The sequence below is a fragment of the Macaca mulatta genome, chromosome X (genome assembly GCF_049350105.2).
Source record: "Macaca mulatta isolate MMU2019108-1 chromosome X, T2T-MMU8v2.0, whole genome shotgun sequence".
In the NCBI taxonomy this organism is placed as follows: domain Eukaryota; kingdom Metazoa; phylum Chordata; class Mammalia; order Primates; family Cercopithecidae; genus Macaca; species Macaca mulatta.
The window spans coordinates 54,753,170-54,779,463 of NC_133426.1; the positions used below are offsets into that span (position 1 = coordinate 54,753,170).

At 44.0% G+C, this 26,294-nt stretch overlaps 1 protein-coding gene and 1 non-coding gene across 39 annotated transcripts; both read left to right on the forward strand.

Moving 5' to 3' along the window:
• The first annotated feature begins 14,298 nt into the window (after positions 1-14,298).
• Positions 14,299-24,935, forward strand: TRO (trophinin). Of its 38 annotated transcripts, none has more exons than XM_077989098.1 (13): positions 14,299-15,111; positions 15,749-15,837; positions 16,136-17,326; positions 18,009-18,113; positions 18,228-18,291; positions 18,547-18,626; positions 19,150-19,241; positions 19,934-20,013; positions 20,107-20,149; positions 20,566-20,628; positions 21,187-21,301; positions 22,123-24,539; positions 24,712-24,935. In XM_077989098.1, exons 1-12 carry the CDS (start codon positions 15,090-15,092, stop codon positions 24,526-24,528), a joined length of 4,350 nt encoding a protein of 1,449 aa, XP_077845224.1. In that variant the 5' UTR covers positions 14,299-15,089; the 3' UTR covers positions 24,529-24,539; positions 24,712-24,935. The 38 variants fall into 38 exon arrangements, with proteins under 38 accessions (XP_077845224.1, XP_077845246.1, XP_077845231.1 ...); XM_077989120.1 differs by having other exon boundaries at positions 22,123-22,230; XM_077989105.1 differs by having other exon boundaries at positions 16,182-17,326.
• Positions 20,824-20,952, forward strand: LOC114675249 (small nucleolar RNA SNORA11). The gene has a single exon (XR_003726335.1). It is a non-coding gene; the product is annotated as a small nucleolar RNA SNORA11 (small nucleolar RNA).
• Positions 24,936-26,294: the final 1,359 nt, after the last annotated feature.

A 26,294-nucleotide genomic window follows, 5' to 3' on the forward strand; every position in this document is an offset into this window, starting at 1 on the left:
GCCATGAGAGAAAGTCTCTCTCACTGTCAAGCCATGAGAGGACCACAAAATGTAAATATCCTGGCTGTAGTAGAGAAGGATCCCCAGCCAGCATTAGCATTTACTGTGGACAAACAGGAGAAGGACCAAGAAGACCTAGACCCTCTTACTAAGGTTTGTGCCGGTATAACTGGTGTTGATTCAATGCCTTCAACACACCCTCTCTACCTAGAACGCATCCCCTTTAACAAAAACAAGACTAGGGCAGAGGACAAGGTCCCTCCTTCTCTAAGAGGGACCAGAGGCCTTATGTTCTGTTTAAGGCATATTGATGTTGAGGACTTGATGACAACTGAGGTTGCCAAATTTTTTCAGCTCTTTTGAAAATTGAGACACAAGCCATCATGGTGCTGGGTAGCACACATGGGCATGTTTGAAAAATTATTTTAACTGGATTTGGAAATAGCTCTTAGATTGTACAATGGACTGATGTACTTTGTGAGTGGGTCCTTTAGGGCCAATGCACGTTCAAGTGGTTGTAATGGATACTGCTGAATGTGTTGTGTTAAGTATGTGTAATACTTCTCTTGCTTGTAAGGGATGTTTCCAATGGGGAAGTCTTACAGTTAGAACAATGGTAGAAGGATGAGTACACAATTAGGAGTCCACCTGGTTCCCCCAGCCCAACCATGTGGTGTCAGTAAAGCAGGGAAGGGGAAGATAGTAGAAAGAAAGATCTTGGTCTTGATTAAAGAGCTAGTAGACATAGGAGTGCTTAAGGAAACTACTCCACAGGCTGTAAAGACTTCTTTACGTTTGGGGCAGTGAGCCTTAAGGCGACCTTTGAGCTACAAGTCTCAGTGATTAACAATTACACAGACTGAAGCAAGTGACAAAAAGATGTAGCCACTAGGCAATAGTGCTCCCTGGGGTTTTGGACACAGTGCTTGCCTGACATGATCACATGGTATACCCCACTTGAAAGAGTATTACTGGCTTGTTATTGGGTGCTGGTAGATTCTGAGAGACTAACAAAGCAACAGCAGGTGTTGTTACACTCTGACATACCTACCATAGGATGGGTCAGAAATAAGAACACCGATAAAGTGGATGTTGTCCAATAAGCAATCATTATTAAGTGGAAGTGGTGTATTCAGGAAAAAATAAGTTAGGCGTTATAGAATCTCACAGTTAAATGAAAGGTGGCTGGAAATACTCCAGATGAGCCTGTCTCCGATGTGGGGTCTGTGCCAGCACCTTGGGCTTCCTGGGGGCTTCAGTACACTGAGGTTATTGAGAATGCTGGGACCTGGGTCACATACAGATATGATACATTCAAGGCCAGCGGGGTGTTCTGGGACACTGCTGTGATGCAGCACCAAAGAAAATTGTGCACTACAACTGTGCACAAGACAGAGACCTCTGTTTGGTAGTGTGTTTCCATGATGTTTGCCTTGGAAAATACACTGTTACATTTTCACTTACTCATGGGCAAGAACCAGCAGGCTGGAAGAGTAGTGCCTGACAGTAAGATAACTGGATGACCAAGTCTCAGCCTCTGTGGAGACAAATATTATGGCAGCACATTGCACAAGATTCACAACCTCTGTGACCCACATGGATGCCCATGAAAAAGGACCCTTTGAGGATGAACATCAGTGACAATAGCAAGCTGGTGAAATCTTCACTACCCATAAAAGGACACATGGATACAGATACACCTGGATACAGCATCACTCAGGATATGGTAATCCATCTACAGTTCAGTACTGGGCCCAAAAAACAAGGGCTCATAATTTCAGAATATGAGACTAGGAAGCCTAGTGAATGTGCCCAGACTAACAGCTACACAGCTGAGTGGCAAAGGGAGCTTTGGGGCACATAGCAAGAGGTAGCATACCTGGCTAGTCCTGGAAAATAGATGTATTGGTCCGTTTTCACACTGCTATAAAGAAATATCCAAGTCTGGGTAATTTATAAAGAGGTTTAGCTGACTCACAGTTCCACATGGCTTGGGAGGCCTTAGGAAACTTACAATCATGGAGGAAGGGGAAGCAGGCACCTTCTTCACAAGGTGGCAGGAGAGAGAGAGAAAAGCCCAGGGGGAAACTGCCATTTATAAAACTACCAGATCTCATGAGAACTCCCTCACTATCACAAGAACCGCATGGAGGAAACTGCCCCCACGATCCAATCACTTCCCACCAGGTCCCTCCCTCAACACCTGGGGATTGCAATTCAAGATGAGATTTGGGTGGGGACACAAAGCCTAACCATATCGATAGAGTATATACCTCCCCAGTCTCCTCTTGAGGGTACTGCTGGACATTGACTTCCATAACTTTTCAGGGTATCACATTGCCATTCCCATCTGCTTAGCAAATGTGGGCCATACTATTCAATGACTCTTAGATGGTCTATGTTACATATTTGGATATTCTAAACACATGATTAGCCACTGATACTGCTTTTATAGCAAAAAGTATCCAATAGTGAGGAGCTACATAGATATTTATTGGACCTTTTATGTCCTGTATCACCCCAGGCAGCAGGTGTCATTGAAAGACAGAATAAACTCTTAAAGGACAAGCAGAAAAAGATAACTGGATAACCGAGGGTCAGCTTTCAGTGGAGCACACACTTCAGTCAGGCAGTTTGGTCTGTGGCCCAAAAGGGTACCTCTCATTTAAATAGAATGCTTAATTATGAGGTTGGTGGGTATGGTGGGAGGGTGAAGAGGTCTTAACTGGCTTCAAGAGAACTAACCCTCATTCTACTTTTTTCCCTTTCTTTTTTTTTTTTTTTTGAGACAGAGTCTCGCTCTGTCACCCAGGCTGGAGTGCAGTGGCCGGATCTCAGCTCACTACAAGCTCTGCCTCCCAGGTTTTACGCCATTCTCCTGCCTCAGCCTCCCAAATAGCTGGGACTACAGGCGCCCGCCACCTCGCCCGGCTAGTTTTTTTTTTGTATTTTTAGTAGAGACGGGGTTTCACCGTGTTAGCCAGGCTGGTCTCCATCTCCTGACCTCGTGATCCGCCCGTCTCGGCCTCCCAAAGTGCTGGGATTACAGGCTTGAGCCACCGTGCCCGGCCCTACTTTTTTCCCTTTCACACCTACCCCTGGGAAACAGGGCTAATGGAATTTGTAAGCATCAAATAAAAAGTTGGGGGTATATGGGTGATTCTACATGATGCTTCTTTTACTGCCCAGCTATGCTTTCTGAATTTGGGAAATTATGGATATTGATGATAACTATAAATATGAGGTGACAGCTCCTAAGGTGGTCCTCTGGCATGGCCCATGTGTTAGGGAGTAGAGATGTTCCAAGAACGTACAAAGACTATGAAAAGAAACCGCTGAGCCTCATAAGGATGAGATCAGGAATACCGTATGTGTAAGACATGGGTGAATTCAGAAAACAGTGAAATGATTGCTACAGGAATTGGTTATACTGGTCGTGTGGCTACAGAAAGAGGAAAACAACCCTGTATGGTGGAGCGAGAACATCTTTAACTCTGGAGGGTCAAGAGTGGGGAGAAAGTCAATCAGCTTCTCTTTCTTATCCCTCAGTCCTTGTCCACAAGGCTTCTGGCCAATTTACCCCAGATTGCTTCCATAACCCACAACTTCTGATCAAGAAAAAAAAAAAATCTAAGTGTAAGATTTCTCAGAAATTTCACAACATCCACTGACTCCAGAAAGGAATAGCCTCCACTTTAAACAAAAGAACAAGTTTAAGTTTCTGAACACCAATATGATTCTCTTTAGCTTTATGTTGGGCACTTTGTTCATTTTTCAGAGAATACTGCTTGTGCTAAACTCTCCAGAATGACCAGTAGTGGACAATCATATTGCCCAGGACTTCCTGCTGGTTGATCAAAGTGGAGTGTGTACAATTACCAACACTTCTTGCTGCAGCTGGATGACATACTTAACGGCTTATCTCTGTAGGGGGAGCCTGGTTGTGGTCTATCCTCCAAGTAGGCTTGAGCGTCCTACTGGGGGTCCTAATCTTGTTCACCTCTGTACCTCAAGTATATAACAATTTGAGAGTAATTAAATCAACAAATATAGTAACTTTATAGAAAAAAGAACCCTCATTCTCTCTTCCAGTCACTTTCTCCCCACCCCAGGTTGACCAAGATATAGAAATGCTTTGCATCTTTGAGCTTGTAATTAGTGCATTCCACAGCTTCAAATGAATCTAAATGTTTACGGCATATTAGCCTTGTGATGAAAAGCACAGTCCCAGAAGTCTGGTATACTGGGTTTGAATACTGAACCTTCTGCTTACTGAATATGTAACTTTGCGCTAATTACTTAACCTTGTCTTTAAGATGTGGTAATAATAATAGCTCTGTTATAAGGATAAATTTAAAAGGGACAGGCCGGACACAGTGGCTCATGCCTGTAATCCCAGCACTTTGGGAGGCTGAGGCAGGCAGATCACCTGAGGTCAGGAGTTCGAGACCAGTCTGGCCAACATGGTGAAACTCTGTCTCTACTAAAAATACAAAAATTAGCCGGGTGTGGTGTTGCGCACCTGTAGTCCCAGCTACTTGGAAGTTCTAAGGCAGGAGAATTGCTTGATCCCAGGAGGCAGAGGTTGCAGTGAGCCGAGATTATGCCACTGCACTCCAGCCTGGGCAACAGAGTGAAACTCCATCTCTAAATAAAATAAATAAATAAATAAATGGGACAGTCAATGTGAAAATCACTCTGTCTTTTACAAAGCAATCTCACAACTTTTAGCTATTTCTTGTAATTTTTCCTAGGCACAAGTTTGAATTGATCGTACTAACAGGAGCTAGTTTTTTGGGCTGTGCTGCATTGGTTAAGAGTGAGCAAAATCTTAGCCAAAATCTTAGCCTTTTTGGGTGACCAATTAACCCCAGTTTCCCAGGGACTTGTCTGATTTTAGTGCTGAAAGCCTTACATCCTGGGAACCCTCCTTACACATGGGCAAATCAGCATGATTAGTAGTAATCTTACCCAGAATCCACATCTCCAGCCTGGATTTGTGGTCCTCTATTCTCCTTTTCGTGTCTATAATTTTTTAGATGGAGTAACTCCTGAATTATGATAACCAACTTTAAAAACATAAAATATCTCAATACGCTCCACTCAAGAATGTAAAGATTTACTGCAATTTTTGAGCTCTGAATTAAGAGAAGCATGCTAACTTGCTAGGATAGGAATATTTAAATGTATGGGAATGAATATTTTCCTGTCACCTCTTGTGAAAAATTGAATTCTGAATGACTTGCATGGATCCACATAGGCCACACAGGCAAAGGCTTGAACCACAGCTTATCTGAGTCATAGTTGAACACACCGATTCTCCCAGAATGTGAGGTGGTGGGAGGAATTGTCACAAAGCCAACTCCTACTTGCCTCTCTATCCCTCTAGAGAGGCTGTCATGAAAGTTTTTCATTACTTTTAAGGTTCTGAAAAGGTATAAAGCTTTCTGCCTCACCTCTAGAAGAATAGAGCTGCAAAATATAAACCACTTAGCTGTAGTCTGGAGCCAGCTCCTCAGCACCGGGTTATCCCACAGCTCATGTTGCAGTCATCTGGCCCCTTTTGTTTTGGTGTCATACTTTCTTGTGTGAGGGACAAGGACTATGAGGAGATGGCACCTTTGGCTGCCACACTCTTCCTTTCAGTGTCAATGTATGTAAGAAACTTTGTAAATCTAAAAGTAGCTAATTCTGTCTACCAACCAAATCTGGCACGCTTTTGCATTAGTTTGTCTTGTGTGTCCTTGACAAGAGATTGAGTTCTTTTCAAGAGGTCTTTATTATCTCGGCAATTGTGTTCACACTACCAAAGAATTAGAAGCCCCTCGAGGATTGGCAGCTGTCTTATTATTACATTATATCCTACCAGTATTTTTTGCAGCTACTGCTAGATTTTTTATGTCTTCATCCTGGACTGCTAGAACCGTTTGTATTACATCTTGGTGAGATGTAGCACACCTGCAGCCTTTCAGTTACCCAGAAATTTCAGTTTGAAATTTCCAGGAAAGTTTGGGAATAACCAACCTAACCTACTCACTTCAGCTGAGAAGTGAAAAAGTAGGATCTGGGAGTTATGCATGGCGGTGGAGAACTCTACCTACCTCACAGGCATGTTGTGAAACTATATCAATAATTGCAAAATATTTGGTATAAAATAACAACAAAATAATGATAAGAAGCAGTTGTGCATCTTATGAACGAGTAATTCCACTCCTATTTCTGTGAAATGAAAATGTGTTCATATGTGCCCCAGAGAATACTATAGCAAAAAGATTATCATAGCAGCATTACTAATTTTGTAACAGCAGAAAGCAATACAAATGTCCATTAACAGTAGAATGTGTGCATAAAACATGGTATTTTTATGCAATTGAATACAGTAATGAAAATGAATGATCAACACTATATGCAACAACATGGGTAAACCGCACAAACATAAGGTTCAATGAAAGAAGCCAGAGAGAAAAGATTACATACTGCATTATTTTATTTATATAAAGTTCAAAAAGAGGCAAGATTAATCTATGTCATTAGACATCAGGATAGTGATAAACCTGGAGTGGAGAGAAAATGACTGGAAGAGACAATGAGGGTTTCCTTGGAAGTGGTAATGTTCACTTTTTTTTTAAACCTGGGTAGAGGTTTCATGGATGTGTTCAGTTTGTGAAAATTCATTGAATTGTACAAACATGATTTTGTGAACTTTTCTATATGTATACTTCAATAAAAGGTTTATTACAAACATTAGCTCAAATTTATTGACCATTTTCTAAGTACCTAAGCAATAATTTGGAATAAGAGATCATGTGTATTGCACACCTATGATAAACAAGCGACTTTACAGACTCCTTTGCAAAAATGATCTCATTTCATTTGAAAATTTCCCCAGGAACTTCAAATTCTACTGCCAATCCTGGTGTTCAAATTCATAAGAGTATTAGTTCTGCTCTGGGGTAAGTAAGGATTATCATACCTGTGAGACTTAAAGTTCTTAAAAATAATATAATGTATACAAACACATTTTTGCAGCAATACTGCACATGTGAGAGCAAATTAAACCCAGATTGTAATTTCTACAATTTTTTAAAATAAACTTTTTAGGAAAATAAATTGTTCTACAAAAAAGACACGTGTTCTAGTTTGTTCATCGCAGCACTATTCACAATAGCAAAGACATGGAATCAACCTAGGTGCCATTAATGGTGGATTGGATAAAGAAAATGTGCTACATATACACGATGGAATACTATGCAGCCATAAAAGGAATGAAATCACGTCCTTTGCAGCAACATGGATACAGCTGGAGGCCATCATCCTAAGCAAACTAATACAGGAACAGAAAACCTAATACTGCATGTTATCACTTATAAGTGGGAGCTAAATATTGGGTACCTATGGACATAAAGATGGTAACAAGGGACACTGGGGACTATTAGAAGGGGAAGAAGGGTGGGGAGAAAGGGCCAGAAAAACCACCTATGGGGTATTATGCTCAATACCTGGGTGATGGTATCATTCATGCCCCATCACACAATAAACCCATATAACAAACCTGCACATGAACTGCCTACATCTAAATAAAAGTTGAAATTATAAAAAAACAAACTAGGAGTTGGGTACAAAGTATAGTTAGATAGAATGAGTAAGATCCAGTGTTTGATAGCACAACAGGATGACTATAGTCAACAATAATTTATAGTATATTAAAAAATAACTAAAAGAGTATAATTGGAATACTTGTAACACAAAGAAATGCTTGGGGTGATGGATACCCTATTTACCCTGGTGCAATTATTACACATTGTATGCCTGTATCAAAATGTCTCATGGACCATACAAATATATACACATATTATCTAGCAATAAAAATAAAAAATAAAAACATCTAAAAATAATGAACTTTTTGAATAAGTTTAGATTTACAGAAAAGTTGCAAAAATAGTACAGATAATTGCTGTATACCTCTCACTAACTTGCCCCTAATTTTATCATCTTATTTTACCATATTACATTCACTAAACCTAGGAAACCAACATTGATATATAACAAAACTCTAGACTTTCATGTTTGCTCATGAATGTCATTTTTGTATTCCAGGATCCAATCCAGGATACCACATTGCATTTAGTTGGCATGTCTCCCAGTATCCTTTGATCTCTGACAGTCTATTTTTGGTTTTCATGACCTTGGCAGTTTTGAGGAATACTGGTTAGCCTTTCTGTACAATGTCCCTCAATTAGGGTTTGTCTTATTTTTGTTTATTTGATTAAACTGGGTTTATGGGATTTTACATCATATCAGGGAGTACAGGATATCCACATGACATCACTAGTGATGTTAACTTTGATTACTTGGTTAAGATAGAGTTTGCTAGATTTATTCACAATCCTATTCACAATAAAATTACTGTTTTTCCGTTTTCATACTTTTTTCTTTAGAATTAAGTCACTAAGTTCAATCTACAATGAAGGGGTAGTTAACCTCTACCTCCTAGTAGTACAGAGTGGCTACATATTATACTTGAAATTCTTCTTTAAGAAAGACTCGTGTCTTCTCCTACACTGATTTATTCATTATATTATTTATCAGTATGGCAACATGCATATGCTTTAAATTTTATTTTATTATTCATATTTTTTGAAATCCAATACTATATAATTTGTTTTCTTGCTCAAATTGTTTCAGCTTTGGCCACTGGGAGCTCTTTTGAGTGGGCTCTAGTGTCCTTTTGACATACCCCATTCCTTTGTTTTTTGAGTATTTCCTTACTTTCTGGTACTACAACATGTCACAAGTTTACTTTGTATTTTTTTGTTAAGCCCAGTCCTAGAATCAGTCGTTTCTCCAAAAGGCTCTGGTTCCTTTTATTGGAAAACAATATTTAGAAACCACTATCTAAGTGATGAGTTTACTAATTGTTATTGGGGGTGTTATTATTTCTAGGTCTTCTCAATGAAAGCTAGAGAATGTATTTCTTCTTTATGCTTAAACCATGTATACATAGATACATTTAATTGTTTCCGTACTTATCCATCTGTGTATATATTAAACTAAACATATATATTTTTTTGAGACAGAGTCTTGCTCTGTTGCCCAGGCTGGAGTGCAGTGGCGCGATCTTGGCTCATTGCAACCTTCACCTCCTGAGTTCAAGCGATTCTCCTGCCTCAGCCTCCCGAGTAGCTGGGATTACAGGCATGTGCCACCATACCCAGCTAGTTTTTGTATTTTCAGTAGAGATGGGGTTTTGCCAAATTGGCCAAGCTGGTTTCAAACTCCTGACCTCAGGTGATCTGCCCACCTCAGCCTCCCAAAGTGCTGAGATTACTGGTGTGAGCCACTGTGCCTGGCCAACTAAACAAAATTTCATACTGAAGTTTCTGACTTCAATTCAGGACTGCATGCTGAGTTGTAGCCTACCCATCTTACTTATCTGTAACCTCTTTCTGATGGTAAGAAGTCTGGCTCCCACCATCTACCATCCCTTTACTTATTTATTCAATCCCAGTATACACGTAAAGCAGTTTCCAAATTACTAACCCACACTACAATGACAAAAATAATTTACGACCTAGACTACAGCATGTATGTAAAGTTCCTTTTGTCTTTAGTCTTTCAGTTTCTAGTCAAAACAGTTTTCCAAAGTTACTTGGGTAAGCTCTTCCTTTTCTTCACATCTTCATAAAGTTACTTAGGTAAACTCTTCCTTTTTTTGTCCTTCACTTCCTTTTTCAATGTTCACCATGCAAATATATGTCATTGTAGCATATATTTGTAATATAGTTAGATTCATTTGTCATTGTCTATATGTCATCCAGAGATCCCTGTATATCCTGGTTAATTGTTTTTTTTTTTTTGCATATATTGATGTTTAGTCTTTGTGATGTATAGTTCTATGGGTTTTGATAAATGCATAGAGTTATGTATCCACCACCCCAATACCATAAAGAACAGTTCCCAGTCCAAATGTCCATCAATGATAGACTGGATAAAGAAAATGTGGTGTATACACACCATGGAATACTATACAGCCATAAAAAGGAATGAGATCATGTCCATTACAGGGACATGGATGAATCTGGAAGCCATCATCCTCAGCAAACTAACACAGGAACTGAAAAGCAAACACCGCATGTTCTCACTCATAAGTGGGAGCTGAACAATGAGAACACATGGACACAGGGAGGGGAACAACATACACTGCAGCCTGTCATTGGGGGCGAGGGGAGGGAGAGCATCAGGACAAATAGCTAATGCATGCAGCGCTTAAAACCTAGGTGACAGGTTGATAGTTGCAGCAAACCACCATAGCACATGCATACATATGTAACAAACCTGCATGTTCTGCACATGTATCCCAGAACTTAAAGTAAAATTTTTAAAAAAATGAAGTAGTGAGTTTTTCGATTTGGCTTTCATGGAATTGATATTGTCTTGGGGTCACTGAACTTCTCACATATGAAAATTTATCTTTTGCTTCATTTGGAAAGCATTTGGTTATTACTTCTTCAAATGTATTTTCTGCCCAAGTCCTGTCTTTTTGGAACTCCAATTATACATATGTTAGCTGCATTGATAATGTTCATCAGGTCTCTGAGTTTTGTTTATTTTTTCCCGAACATTTTTCTCCATGTTACTCAGATCTAATAATTTCCATCAATCTATCTTTAAGGTAAATATTTTTCCCTCTGTAATTGGCATTCTGTTATTGAGCCCATCCAATGTATTTTAATTTTACTTATTGCATTCCTCAGTTCTAAAATTTTCATTTGTGTTTTTCTTACAGGTTCTATTTCTCTTCTGAAGTTTCTTTTCCCTTCATTCATTTCAAGTATGGTTTTCTGTACCTTATGGAGTATAGTTACAATAGCTGCTTTAAAGTTATGTCTCATAATTCCAACATTTGAGTCTCTTTTGTTTTGTCATATATTGATTTTCTTTTTCCTTGAGAATGGGGCACATTTTCTGGTTCTTTGACATGGAGTAATTTTCTGTCATATCCTGGACATTGCAAATGTTATTTTGTGTAGCCTCTGGGTTGTTATAATCTTCTGAAAAATGTTGGTGCTTTTCTTTTAGCAGGAAATCCACCCAGTTAGATTCTTGCCATCAGTTCTGCCTTGCCTTTTCTGGGTTATAGTTAAAATCTCAGTGTAGTTCTCAAAACTGGTTTGGCGATACATACATATATATATATATATACACACATATGCATGTATGAGGCTGAGACTTATGTAGGTGATTTAACTCTCTGCTCAGTTCCGTAAGCCTTTAAAATACTTGTTTGGTTAATTCTTGAACATGCATTGTTTAATGGTTGGGGCGAGAATTGTGTGGTTTCATACACATATATGGGGATATTTTCTCTATCTCTTTTCCTTCTGAGATTTCTTGTTCATACTACATCCTACCCAAGTTTTTTTTTGTGCTTCCTTTGACCAGAAAGATGGCAGAGAATCCCTCACAGTTTTAGTCATATGCTCTGCTCCAGTCTGTGAGTGGGATACACTCATGGCAAGGAGGAAAAAAAAAACCCTGGACCACTTACCCTTATGCAGGTCACTTCTCTATGTTTTAACTCTCTTCCACAATCTGTCTGGTTTTAGTTACTTTGCGGAGTGCTTAAGCAAGTTTTCTTTTCTTTAAAAAATTTTGACCAGAGTTTATAGGTATAATTAATGAATGTGGTGGTGCCTGTAGGGGGTTTATATTGCCATAGCAGAGTGGGAACTGCTAAGAGTGCTGTATTTTAAATTTCATTCTATTTCTCGCTTCTCTTTTCAACATTATGTTGATAACTATCCATGTTGTTATGTGCAGATTTAATTGATTCTCTTTTCCCACTGCATGAGATCATTGCATGAGATCAGACATAAGGAGAGGCTTGGAGAGAGCAGATGCCTTCTGGATTCAAGAAGACGAGGTGAGCTGAGGTGCCTGGCTTTAGTGAAGACCCTGTGGGGGCTTCCTTGCTGCGGTTTCGACGTGCCTGACTCCACATGCCCCTAAGGTTTGAAGAAAAGCTGTTGGGGGTTCGGGACCTAACCGCATCAAAGTCGCCTTTAGCGGTGCCTGGACCCAGTTCGCATGGAAGAAAGTAGGAGGCAGAATCCTCTTTGGGCCACAGAAAGGAAAGATCTGGACTCGGTTCGGGCCGTGGAAGGGAGGGATGCAGACCTAGTTGGGATCGCAGAAAGGAAGGATCTTAAAGGTCATTATATATTAGAATAATTATATACGTATTTATATATAAATATACAGACATATTTACATATATTATATCATGTATTATATAATATATTATTTATAATATATAAATTTTATATAAAATTTATAATATAGAATATATTTTATATCTTATACTACATAGAATATATATTATATATCTCATACTATATAGAATATATATTATATATCTTCTATATATATAGAATATATGTTATATATCTTCTATATATATAGAATATATGTTATATATCCTATATATAGAAGATATGTTATATATAGAAGAATATATGTTATATATCTTCTATATATAGAACATATATGTTATATATCTTCTATATATAGAACATATGTTATATATCTTCTATATAGTATAGTATATATATTATATGTACTATACTATATGTAATATACATAATATAATATAATATAATCTTTTGCTTTTCTGTGGTATTAATTGTAATGTCTCCTCTTTCATTTCTGATTTTGAGTCTTCTCTTGTTTTTTCTTAGTTGATCTAGCTAAAGGCTTGTCAATGTTATCTTTTCATAAAACCAACTCTTGGTTTCACTGATTTTTTTCCTATTGTTTCTCTAATCTCTATTTCATTTACCTCTGCTCTGGTCTTTATTATTTCCTTTATTCTACTAATTTTGAGCTTATTTGTTCTTCTTCTTCCAGTTCCTTGAGGTGTGACGCTAGATTGTTTGGGATCTTTTTTCTTTTTGATGTATGTATTTATTGCTGTAAACTTCCTTCTTAGAAGTGCTTTTGCTGCATTCCATAAGTTTTAGTATGTTGTGTATAGATTTTCACTTGTCTCAAGATATTTTAAAATTTCCCTTTAATTTCTTCCTTGACATATTGGTTATTCTGGAGTATGTTGTTTAATGTCCATACATTTATGAAAGTTCCACAATTCTTATCATTAATGATTTCTAGTTCCATACCACTGTGCATGTATTACTTGATGTGATTTCAATATTCTTAAATTTGTTAAGACTTGTTTTTGGCCTAACTTATGATCTATCCTGGAGAATTTTCTATCTGTGCTTGATAATAATGTATATTCTATTGGATAAAATATTCTGTAGGTCCTTTTTGTCTAAAGTGTAGTTCAAGTTCAATGTTTCCCTATCGATTTTCTGTCTGGCTGATCTGTGAATTGTTGAAAATGGGGTCTCGAAGTCTCCTACCACTATTGTATTGCAGTCTACTACTCCCTTCAGGTCTATTAATATTTGTTTTATATATTTAGGTGCTTCTATGTTGGGTGCATATATTAAATATATTTATAATTCTTAGATATTCATGATGAATTGATCTCATCATCATTATATAATTATATAATATATCATTGATCTTTTATTATTTTTGACTTTAAGCCTATTTTATTTGACATAAGTATAGTTATCCTTGCTCTCTTTTGAATGATTGAATGAATAAATAAATGCCACGAATTGTTTTCTGCATGGGGGAACAGTGCACCATGTCACAAGAGACAGTCTAAGTACAAGTTGATACTTTTAAAGCATCAATATAGTCATTGTGAGATCAATAAAAACTTTTCATGGAGTTTTATACATTACTGTTTTTATTCTGAATTGCATATGATGTGCGGGCACCTTATCTTTTAGTGTTTAGAACCTCTAAATGTTTTAATCTGGTAATACTTGAAAGACACAAATGAACATGACCTAGTCCCCTGCTCCAGAGCAGCTCTAGCAAAGAGAGACATAGACACAAGGTATAACAACACTATGTAAATAGTGTTGGGATAGAGGGTCTGTAGGAAGAGTTGGTGTGGGAGTTCCGAGAAGCACATTCCTCCCAGGGAAAACAGGAGAATCAAATAGGAACAGAGATACAGAGTGGGGAACAGAGAAGTCAAATGGAGAATAAGAGGGAGTGATAACTGAATAGGGGTCTTAAGCAGAAAAAGGGAGCTACATTGAGGAAAATGGAAAGCTGAAAGTAGGTATGGAGGGGAGGAGACTGACAGGCAGGAACGGAGACCCCCTCTGGAGGCGGAAAGAGGCAGGACCACTTCCGGCCAGGGAGGGGGATAGGCTCAGACGTAAGGAGAGGCTTGGAGAGAGCAGACGCCTTCTGGATTCAAGAAGACGAGGTGAGCTGAGGTGCCTGGCTTTAGTGAAGACCCTGTGGGGACTTCCTGGCTGCGGTTTCGACGTGCCTGACTCCACACGCCCCTAAGGTTTGAAGAAAACCTGCTGGGGGTTCGGGACCTAACCGCATCAAAGTCGCCTTTAGCGGTGCCTGGACCCAGGTCGCATGGAAGAAAGTAGGAGGCAGAATCCCCTTTGAGCCACAGAAAGGAAAGATCTGGACTCGGTTCGGGCCGTGGAAGGGAGGGATACCTAGTTGGGACCGCAGAAAGGAAGGATCGAGAAATCCTTCAGACGGTAGCAAGAGGGGAGGAAGATACACACAGTTCCGGAGGGAGATAGGAGATGGCAGGACTCCGTTTAGGCTGGAGAAAGGGGGCAGGACCCTGTTTGGGCCACAGAATGGAGGGATCGGGACCCAGAGAAAGGAGTGGGCAGCATCCCTTTTGAGCAACGGAAAGGACCAGATTCAGACTGGAGAAAGAAGGGGATATGACCTGGTTGGTTCCGGTTTGAAAGGGAAGAGACAGGACCTGGTAAGGCTTGAGAACAGGAATACACAGAAGGTTCACACAGTTGGATTTGGGGGTGGGGTATTCATGTTGCAGAAAGGGCGGAGCCGCACACTTGCGGACGTGGAAAGAGAAGGGAGTGGCGTTGGTTGGGGAAGGGGTGGTGCAGAGACGTACCGCAGAGCGGAGGGAGGGGGCTTATTAAAGGAAGGGAAGGTGCAGAGAAATGCTGCAGAGCGGAGGGAGGGGTGTGTATTGGGAAGGGGCGGTGTGTAGCAGTACAGTAGAGGAGAGATGGGTTGTGTTGGGGTAGGTGCGGTGCGGAGTGGTACTGCGGAGGGGAGTGGTACTGCGGTGGGGAGTGGTACTGCGGTGGGGAGTGGTACTGCGGTGGGGAGTGGTACTGCGGTGGGGAGTGGTACTGCGGTACGGGAGGGAGGGGCTGGTGTTGGGGGAAGGGTTGGATCGAGATGTGATGCAGTTAGAAGAGTGAGTCAGGGGTGGCGCCAAGATGTTCTGTTGCTCTGAGAGCAGAGGGCAGATGTGGGATTGAGCGGGTTAGAAACTGTCCGGTTTACCAAGGCGCATGCGCGCGGAGGGCCTTGAAGAACCGGTTCTTTTGGGAGAGCGGTGGGCCTAAGGGGGTGAGGGTGCCTCTAGTCGGTGCGCCTGCGCACTATCGAGTTGCGGAGGGGGCGTGTAAAGGGGCGGGGTCGTAGAACTGACCCTCTTGGAGGCAAAACGGAAACCAGATGGCCTGGGTTTTTTAGGTATGAAAACCCAGGAGTTGAAGGGATTAGGGCCCAAGGTTACATGAGACTCTCCTAAGTAAGGATAGGTGAGATGTCTGATGAATCTCCCCCTCCCTCTCATTCTCTAATTCAGGCCCATTCCCCTCAGACTCAGCTGTTACTCGGCCTCCCAGAAAGATGGATAGGAGAAATGACTACGGATATAGGGTGCCTCCATTTCAGGTGAGGCCTCTCTGCATTCTCTCTTGGCCACCTGCCCCGTCCTGAGTTCACTTACTGCTCTTCAGACCCCTTCCACTGTGTAGTTTCATAATTCCCTGCCTAACTCATCTCAGTCCTCCCTTACGTGGTGAAGGGGAGGAGAGGAAAACCTGCCTGACTCTATTCCTTCCTTGATCCCTACCCCTTCCCTCACCCCATTTCAATTAACCACTGCTCAGAGGAAGGGAAGGCGTTTGTGGAAAGGGGTGGGCTTTAGGGAGGCCAGATGGCCCAGAGGATCATAATCCTAAGTGTGTAGGGCCCTCTGCCTCCCCCTGGGAGCCTGGGGCTTCCCTTGCCTCCAGATATACAGACTGAGACTACAGAAGAGGACAGTGTCTTGCTGATGCATACCCTGTTGGCGGCAACCAAGGACTCCCTGGCCGTGGACCCACCAGTTGTCAGCCGGCCTAAGAAAAGCAAGACCAAGAAGGCCCCTATAAAGGCTATTACTAAGGCTGCACCTGCTGCCCCTCCAGTCCCAACTGCCAATGAGATTGCCACCAACAAGCCCAAAATAACTTTGCAGGCTTTAAACCTGCCAGTCATTACCCAGATCAGTCAGGCTTCACCTACCACTGAGGTAACCAATACTCAGGTTTCTTCAGTCACTGCTCAGCCTAAGAAAGCCAACAAGATGAAGAGAGTTACTGCCAAGGCAGCGCAAGGCTCCCAATCCCCAACTGGCCGTGAGGGTGGCGCTACACAGCTCAAGTCACCCTTGCAGGTCCTAAACCTACCAGTCATCTCACAGAATATTCACGCTTCAATTGCCAATGAGTCAGCCAGTTCCCAGACCTTGATAACCTCTATCAAGCCTAAGAAAGCTTCCAAGGCTAAGAAGGCTGCGAATAAGGCCATAGCTAGTGCCACCGAGGTTTCACTGGCTCCAACTGCCACCCATACAGCTACCACCCAAGGCCAAATTACCAATGAGACAGCCAGTATCCACACCACAGCAGCCTCCATCCGAACCAAGAAAGCCTCCAAAGCCAGGAAGATAATTGCTAAGGTTATAAATACTGACACTGAGCATATACAGGCTGCAAATGTCACTGAGACAGCTACCAGGCAGATTGAGGCCTCAGTAATAGCTATCAGGCCCAAAAAATCCAAGGGCAAGAAGGCTGCCAGTAGGGGCCCAAATTCTGTCTCTGAGATTTCTGAGGCCCTACTTGCCACTCAAATGGTCACAAACCAGGCCCTGGCAGCCACCCTGCGGGTCAAGAGAGGGTCTAGGGCTCGGAAGGCTTCCACTAAGGCTCGGGCAACTGAAAGCCAGACTCCAAATGCTGACCAAGGGGCCCAGGCCAAGATGGCCTCTGCTCAGACCAACGTAAGTGCCCTTGAGACTCAGGTTGCTGCTGCTGTCCAGGCCCTGGCAGATGACTATCTGGCTCAGTTGAGTCTGGAGCCCACAACCAGGACCCGGGGCAAGAGAAACCGAAAGGTGAGATCTCTGACATTACCATCCTTAACTTTGTGCTTCTTTTCCATTTCTACCCTTCTGGTTTGTTCATTTCTTCTATAAAAGTTTAACTTTGAGCTAGTCCCTGTGTTCAGATAGGCTGTGGAAGATGCTGAGAAGAAGGTGACATAGTTTCTGCCCCCTAATAGTTCACAGATTGGTGAGGAAATAAGACATCCATACGCTCAGCTACAACCTGTATGTAATTCTACTTGTATTTAAATAGTAGTTGCCATGTGCCAGGCTTTGTGTTGGGGACATTTACACAAGGTATGTCTGAATGTCTTGAAAGTAACTCTTACCAACAAGGGATCATAGGTCCCAGTTTTACACATAAGAAAACTGAGTCCCAGAGAAATGAAGTGACTTGTCCAAGAGATACCAGCCAGCATAATTGGTGGTAGCCAAAGGAAGAGAAAGACCCTTAGGCTCTTATCTTGAGTTGTTCCTAGCCTGACAGAGGAATGAAACTCCTTCCTGGAAGACAGTGAAAGATAAGCTCAGGACTTAGGGTGGCCAATGGCAAGGTCAGGATCAGGCTCCACTACAGCAAGGCTGAGGGAGGGGGTTAGAGAGACTTTCTGTCTGGAGCAGGCAAGGTGAGGAGCCAGAGCCATCTCTTTCACCTGGTGACTCTGGACCTTCCTTCTTTCTGATGATGAAGTCCAAGCATCTGAATGGGGATGAGAGAAGTGGCAATAATTACAGGCGGATCCCATGGGGCCGGAGGCCTGCGCCACCGCGAGATGTGGCCATTTTACAAGAAAGGGTAAGAATCCAATACTGTCTAGTCTCTTCTCTTCTTCACCTGCCCTCTGCTCTGCCACCTCCCGAGTTTTCTGCAAGCATGTTAAGATCTCTCAATCTATTCCTCTCCTCCCAGGCTAATAAGTTGGTGAAATACCTGTTGGTTAAGGACCAGACAAAGATCCCCATCAAGCGCTCAGGTAGTGTCCTACCAACCCTCCTCCTTGAGCTCTCCTCTCCACTCCCCTCTTCTCCCATAGTCTGGTAGTAACACTTTATGGCCTCTTTGTTCTCTCATATCTCCATACCTGCCCTCCTCACACTCTGCCATGGCTGGCATCTTCCATTAACTCACTTCAGGTCTCTGGTTGCACTGACCCAACAGGACTGGCAAAAGGGCTGCAGCTCTGTGGCCCCCGCTAAGCTCAGCTACTCTCACCTCTCCTTTTCTACAGACATGCTGAGGGATGTCATCCAAGAATATGATGAATATTTCCCAGAAATCATTGAACGAGCAAGCTACGCTCTGGAGAAGGTGAAGGGGCAGTGCCGGCGGATGGGCGCAATGGGGAAGCTTTGAATTGAGCAAAGATATATATGTCTCTTTTGGAGAGAATCACAGAGACATGCTAATCCAGCCCCATTACTGTGTGAATGGGCAGACAGTGGCCTAGGGAGAGGTGTAGACTTGCCATGGGTCACACAGCATGTCAGTGATGAAAGCATGGCAAGGACATAAGCCACTCAACTTAGTCTCAGCTTCTATCCATGGTTTGACACATTCTGCATGTATTTCAGATCTCACCTCTCCCTTGTATCCCCATTCTCTGTCTCCTTAGATTCCTGCTCATCACAAAGATGATGTTGATGACAATAGTACATTTGCTGTGTGTTTACTGCGTGCCAGGCACTTGGCTGTGTGCTTTATGTGCATTATCTCACTGGTTTCTTACACATGCAAACCCCCTAAGTACACTGGGAGTTTTAGGATGCCCAGAAAGTTCACTGATACCCAAGCTGAATTTTGTGATCTCACAGGCTATTCTTTTACTTGGCAGATGTTTCGAGTCAATCTGAAAGAAATTGATAAGCAAAGTAGCTTGTATATTCTCATCAGCACTCGGGAATCCTCTGCAGGCATACTGGGAACGTAAGCTGGGAAAGGGCTGGAGTGGGAAGGGAGCTTTTGCTTTTTTCTGTGCTGCTACCCCTTCTTTGTCCTACTTCCCCCATCCTTTTAGGGAGTCAGGAAAAACAGAGTCTCAAAAGCCCCGTCTCAGCACCTGCACATAGTTGGAGCCCTGCTCACAGGAGTGGCACCTGATTATGACTGATGGGTGTAGGAGCCTAGGGTGGGACATTCTTGCTGTCAGGTTTGCTGTCTCTGTAGAAGCTTCTCAGGAAAGCAGGCCTGTCATTGCTTGCCTCTTCCTACTGAGTGCCTGGCCTGGCTTTGGCAGAGTGGTTCTCAAGGAGGGCTTCCTGGTGTGGGTGGATCAGGATGCATGAAGCGCAGGAGTATCAGTGGGGCTGAAGGTTCTGGGAGAGAAAGAAGGGATTCACATGGACTGAGTGCTTGTGTTGTACCAGGTTGACAGCCATTCTTCTGTCTTCTTGGCAACCTGAGGAAGGGAGAATATGATTTTCCCATTTTACTGAATAATAGACCAAGGCTTGCAAGTCTAAGTGCCTTGCCCAGGGTGGCATAGAGCTGGCAGCAGAGACTGGGCAGAATTCTGTATCTGAGGCATCTGGAAGAGGCTAGCCTAGTAAGCTGACTGGTGTGTCTTTTGCGGATGGCTGCTGAACATAAACCTTCTTTCTGTCCTGTTATTCCCTTAGGACCAAGGACACACCCAAGCTGGGTCTCCTCATGGTGATTCTGAGTGTCATTTTTATGAATGGCAACAAGGCCAGTGAGGGTGAGTGGCTGGGCATGCAGCTGAATGGGCGGCCATGGTCTAGATTCCATGTGTTCAATTTCTGTCCCTGTCTCCTCTTGCCTCCCCTTGCAGCTGTCATCTGGGAGGTGCTTCGCAAGTTGGGGCTGCACCCTGGGTATGATTGGGCTTCTCAGCGCTTGCTGTCCGTATTGTCCTTTGGCAAGAGAGGACGGTCCTAGGATTGCATCAGTCTGGTGGTCTGGTGGAGCGGGTGGGGTGCTGGACTGGGTAGAGGGCCCAGGGTTCTGACCTGGGTGGATGATGGGCAAATGGTCCTGAACTCTCTGCTGGCTCTCTCCTGTATGTCCTCTGTCTGTTCTAAGCTGAGATGTTAGATAGACCTTCAGGGATCCCTGACAAAGAGGCATCTGGTCTTAACTGCTTGCTTCTAGTGGCCATGTGCTCACTACTTTCTTCGCTTCATTGAGACTGCCCCATGTGCTAGAGAGGTCTCTTCCATGTTGGGAAATGCCTCTGCCCTCATCTGGGCAGTTCTGATCTGTGTTCATGGGTTATTTTTCCCATTGTCAGGGTGAGGCATTCACTCTTTGGGGAAGTGAGGAAGCTCATCACAGACGAGTTTGTGAAGCAGAAGTAAGTGGTGTTTGGGGCTTTGTCTGGCCCTGAAGTGTTCTGGGTATACTGATCTTATTCAGAAAGTGCTTAGTGCCTTTCTTACACTAGCTCTAGAGGGATGGGCATCCTGTGTTCTAGAACTGATACTGTCTAAAATTCCCACGGGCAGACCTTTCCAGGACTGGGCCAGACTCAACACAAGGCCCTTGCAGTGGGGTGCGCTCAGAGCAGAGGGCCTTAAGAATGGCTCCTCTGTTTACAACACACCCAACAGGAATTTGGGCTTACTCCTCACAGGTGGCATGATACTTTGGCCTTCCTGTGACATCATGCCCTATACATGTCTCCCCTGGAGAAGCCCAAGGGACTGCTTTGTACAGGGCCAGTGGAAAATGGCTCAGTATTGGAGGCCAAGACCATGAACTGTGTTTGGTAGTGAGTGTGGGGCTGGAGGGTCTTAGAAATCCTTCTCCAGGGGCTGTTTGTATTTCTTTGGAGGAGGTGGCCACCTGGTGTCTAGTGCTTAAGACAGCAGGCTTGCTTGGTTAGAAACAAGTTTCATTTCCTTTTTCCAAGGTACCTGGAGTACAAGAGGGTCCCTAACAGCAGACCACCTGAATATGAGTTCTTCTGGGGCTTGCGCTCCTACCATGAGACTAGCAAGATGAAAGTCCTCAAGTTTGCATGCAAGGTAATAGGAGAGCTGCCGGAGCTTGGCATATTAAGGCAATGGGATACCCTTGGCTGGGGCAAGCAATGCACAGGGATGGGCAGGTACAGAGCAGCCTGGAGCTCATATATAAACATGTGGAACCTCCTTTATGTCCTAGGGTGCTGCTAGATATCTAGTTTACATCATCTCATTGATTCTTCATACTTTGTATTAATCTGCATGGGCTGCCATAACAAAATACCATAGACTGGGTGGATTAAAAAACAAATTTATTTTCTCATAGTTCTTGAGGGTGAGAATCCCAGGTTAGGGTCCACTAGGGTCAGTTCCTGGTGAAGGCTCTCTTCTTGGCTTGCAGATGGCTGCCTTCTTGCTGTGTCCTCACATGGCTTTGTGTGTGAGAGAGAAGAGAGCAAGCTTTCTGGTGTCACTTCTTATAAGGACACTAATCCTATTGATCAGGACCCCACCCTTATGGCCTCATTTAACCTTAATTACTTCTGTAAAGGCCCTATCTCCAAATACAATCACACTGGGTGTTAGGGATTCAACGTACAAATTTGGGGACAGGCACAACACTTCAGTTCATAACATATATACTCTTTTATTTCCTGTAATTATAAATGAAGACACTTAGGCTAAGTGAGGTTAAGTAACTTGTCCAAGGTCATATAGCATGTAAATCGTCAGAGCTGAAATGATTTCAGAACTGACCCATGACAGAGCCCCAATAACTAAGAATTTTTAAAAAGTATGGCTACTAGTTCAATACAAAGCCCATAGATTAATATGTGATTACTAGGGTTATTTTCTTATTATGATTATCATCCCCATTTCAGGTGCAGAAAAAAGACCCCAAGGACTGGGCTGTGCAGTACCGCGAGGCAGTGGAGATGGAAGTCCAAGCTGCAGCTGTGGCTGTGGCTGAGGCTGAAGCCAGGGCTGAGGCAAGAGCCCAAATGGGGATTGGAGAGGAAGCTGTGGCTGGGCCCTGGAATTGGGATGACATGGATATCGACTGCCTAACAAGGGAAGAGTTAGGCGATGATGCTCAGGCCTGGAGCAGATTTTCATTTGAAATTGAGGCCAGAGCCCAAGAAAATGCAGATGCCAGCACCAGCGTCAACTTCAGCAGAGGAGCTGGTACCAGGGCTGGCTTCAGCGACGGTGCTAGTATTAGCTTCAATGGTGCACCCAGCTCCAGTGGTGGACCTGGCATTACCTTTGGTGGTGCACCCAGCTCCAGTGCCAGCTTCAGCAATACAGCCAGCATTAGCTTTGGTGGCACACTGAGCACTAGCTCCAGCTTCAGCAGTGCAGCCAGCATTAGCTTTGGTGGTGCACCCAGCACCAGCACTAGTTTCAGCAGTGAAGCCAGCATTAGCTTTGGTGGCACGCCTTGTACCAGTGCCAGCTTTAGTGGTGGAGTCAGCTCTAGTTTTAGTGGCCCACTCAACACCAGTGCCACTTTCAGTGGTGCAGCCAGCTCTGGCTTTGGAGGCACACTCAGCACCACGGCTGGCTTTAGTAGTGTACTCAGCACCAGCACCAGCTTTGGCAGTGCACCCACAACGAACACAGTCTTCAGTAGTGCGCTTAGCACCAGCACTGGCTTTGGAGGCACACTCAGCACCAGTGTCTGCTTTGGTGGCTCTCCCAGCTCCAGTGGTAGCTTTGGTGGTACACTCAGTACCAGTATCTGCTTTGGTGGCTCTCCCTGCACCAGCACTGGCTTTGGAGGCACACTCAGCACCAGTGTCTCCTTTGGTGGCCCTTCCAGCACCAGTGCCAATTGCGGTGGTACACTAAGTACAAGCATCTGCTTTGATGGCTCTCCCAGCACTGGTGCTGGCTTTGGTGGTGCTCTCAACACCAGTGCCAGCTTTGGCAGTGCGCTCAATACCAGTGCTGGTTTTGGTGGTGCTATGAGCACCAGTGCTGACTTTGGCAGTACACTAAGCACCAGTGTCTGCTTTGGTGGCTCTCCTGGCACCAGTGTCAGCTTTGGCAGTGCGCTCAACACCAGTGCTGGTTTTGGTGGTGCTGTCAGCACCAGCACTGACTTTGGTGGTACACTAAGCACCAGCGTCTGTTTTGGTGGCTCTCCCAGCACCAGTGCTGGCTTTAGTGGTGCACTCAACACCAATGCCAGCTTTGGCTGTGCCATCAGCACCAGTGCCGGCTTCAGTGGTGCTGTCGGCACCAGTGCTGGCTTCAGTGGTGTACCCAGCACCAACCCTGGCTTTGGCGGTGCATTTAACACCAGTGCTGGCTTCGGTGGGGCACTTAGTACCACTACTGACTTCGGTGGTACTCCCAACAACAGCATTGGCTTTGGTGCTGCTCCCAGCACCAGTGTCAGCTTTGGTGGTGCTCATAGCACCAGCCTCTGTTTTGGTGGAGCTCCCAGCACCAGCCTCTGCTTTGGCAGTGCATCTAATACAAACCTATGCTTTGGTGGCCCTCCTAGCACCAGTGCCTGCTTTAGTGGTGCCACCAGCCCTAGTTTTGGTGATGGACCCAGTACCAGTACCGGTTTCAGCTTTGGCAACGGGTTAAGCACCAGTGCTGGATTTGGTGGTGGACTGAACACCAGTGCTGGCTTTGGTGGTGGCCTAGGCACCAGTGCTGGCTTCAGTGGTGATCTAAGCACCAGTTCTGGCTTTGATGGTGGGCTAGGTACCAGCGCTGGCTTCAGTGGAGGACCAGGCACCAGCACTGGCTTTGGTGGTGGACTGGGCACCAGCGCTGGCTTCAGTGGCGGACTGGGCACCGGTGCTGGCTTTGGTGGTGGACTGGTCACTAGTGATGGCTTTGGTGGTGGACTGGGCACCAATGCTAGTTTTGGCAGCACACTTGGCACCGGTGCTGGCTTTAGCGGTGGCCTCAGCACCAGCGATGGCTTTGGCAGTAGGCCTAATGCCAGCTTCGACAGAGGACTGAGTACCATCATTGGCTTTGGCAGTGGTTCCAACACCAGCACTGGCTTTATTGGCGAACCCAGCACCAGCACGGGCTTCCATAGTGGACCCAGTTCTATTGTTGGCTTCAGTGGTGGACCAAGCACTGGTGTTGGCTTCTGCAGTGGACCAAGCATCAGTGGCTTCAGCGGTGGACCGAGCACAGGAGCTGGCTTCGGCGGTGGACCAAACACTGGTGCTGGCTTTGGTGGTGGACCAAGCACCAGTGCTGGCTTCGGCAGTGGAGCCACCAGTCTTGGTGCCTGTGGCTTCTCCTATGGCTAGTGAGGTTTCAGGTAACTGCAATATTTCCATAGCCAGGACCCACAGGGATGGGTATAAGAGCTGGGAGATGTTATAAGAAACACTAAGGCAGGAGAGTGGGGTGGAAAGGTGAGGGCAATGAAGGAATTATGAGAAGACAGTGCATTTGGTGCTAAAATGTGTTCCTATTTGTTTTGTTTTCAGATTTATTCCCCATGTTTACAGACACCGCTAATAAATTGCAGTAGTCCTTCCCATGGAGCCAAAGTACATCCTTGGAATCTTTGTCCACACAGCAGTCAAAGCACCTACGGCCAATCAGCTAAGGGTGTCATGTGATGGAAAAATCTGTTTGCTGTTCCTGCTTTATTGTTTGCTTTCTGTGTGCTGTCATATTTTGGTATCAGAGTTACATTAAATTTGCAAAATGAATTGGAGTTTTTTCTGTCTTTTAATGTGCTTAGGTAGTTGTGGAGTGGCATCTTGGGTTCACAGAAGAGCTGGAGATCAGCATAGCTCTTTGGAGAAAATGGGGCTCCAGCTTTTGGCTCAAAGGCAAATATGACTTCAGCAGGATAGAGGCCTGGGGAAAGCATGGCAGGCAAGAGGATAACAGCTTGAGGAAAGATATGGAGAGGGAAAGCCTGGAGCAGAAGGCAAAGGGAGAGGCTTCTGGACAGTAAGTATAGATTCATTTTGAATCACTGGTGTAAGAATGGAGGGAAGGGCAGAGGTCACTAGGGGTGGACATAAGAACAAGGGAGGGTTTAATTGGGATAGGAGAGGAAAACTTGGGCATATTGTATAGACTGTGGGGCAAAAGCTAATAGGGACAGGAGATCGATATGGAAGAGTCAGGAATTGACTGAAGTAGCCCATCCCCGAGAAGGTGGGATGGAATAGGGTACCAGAGAAGACGACCCTGACTGAACAGACTTAAGGGTGGCTGTGGATGCAGATAAATATAGATCTGCTTCAAGCAGGGATCGGCAACTTCTGTAGTAGACAACAACAACAAAAAACGGAGAGGTGGATTATGCAGGGTTTAGGTCTTGCTGGGTGGTTGTGATGGAAGAACAAGGGAACAAAGGCAGCAAGTGTATGAGTCTGTCTCTTTACCACTGGGTCACTGGTACCTGGCTTATGGTAGTTGCATGGAGAGTGGCTGAAGAGATGGCCCATAGTATCCAACATAGTTAGGGACAGAACACTAAGGATAGATTGGGGGACAATAGAGCATTCAAAGGACTCTGCTCTTGATGCTGTACAGCGACAAATATTGTTCATTCAAAAAATACTACAGGGCTGGGCACAGTGGCTCATGTCTGTAATCCCAGCACTTTGGGAGAGGCCAAGATGGGAGGATCACTTGAGCCCAGGAGTTCAAGACCAGCTTGGATAACATAGTGAGACCTCGTCTCTACAAAATAATTGAAAATTAGCTGGGCATGGTGGTGTGCACCTGTGGTCCCAGCTACTTGTGACAGAGGCTGGGGTGGGAGGATCGCATAAGCCCAGGAGTTCGGGGCTGCAGTGAGCTGAGATTGCACCACTGCACTTCAGCCTGGGTGACAGAGTGAGACCCTGTCTCAAAAAAAAAAAAAAAAAAAAAAAAAAAAAAAAAAAAAAGGAAATACTACATATATGCCTACTGTATGGAGGCATACTGCTAGGGATTCAGTGGATGATATAGAGTTGTAAGGACTGGGGTAGTGGGTGGGCAGTGGTCAGACAGTTGGATGCTTGCATTTAAGAAGTCAGACCAGGGAGATGATACCAAAATCCAT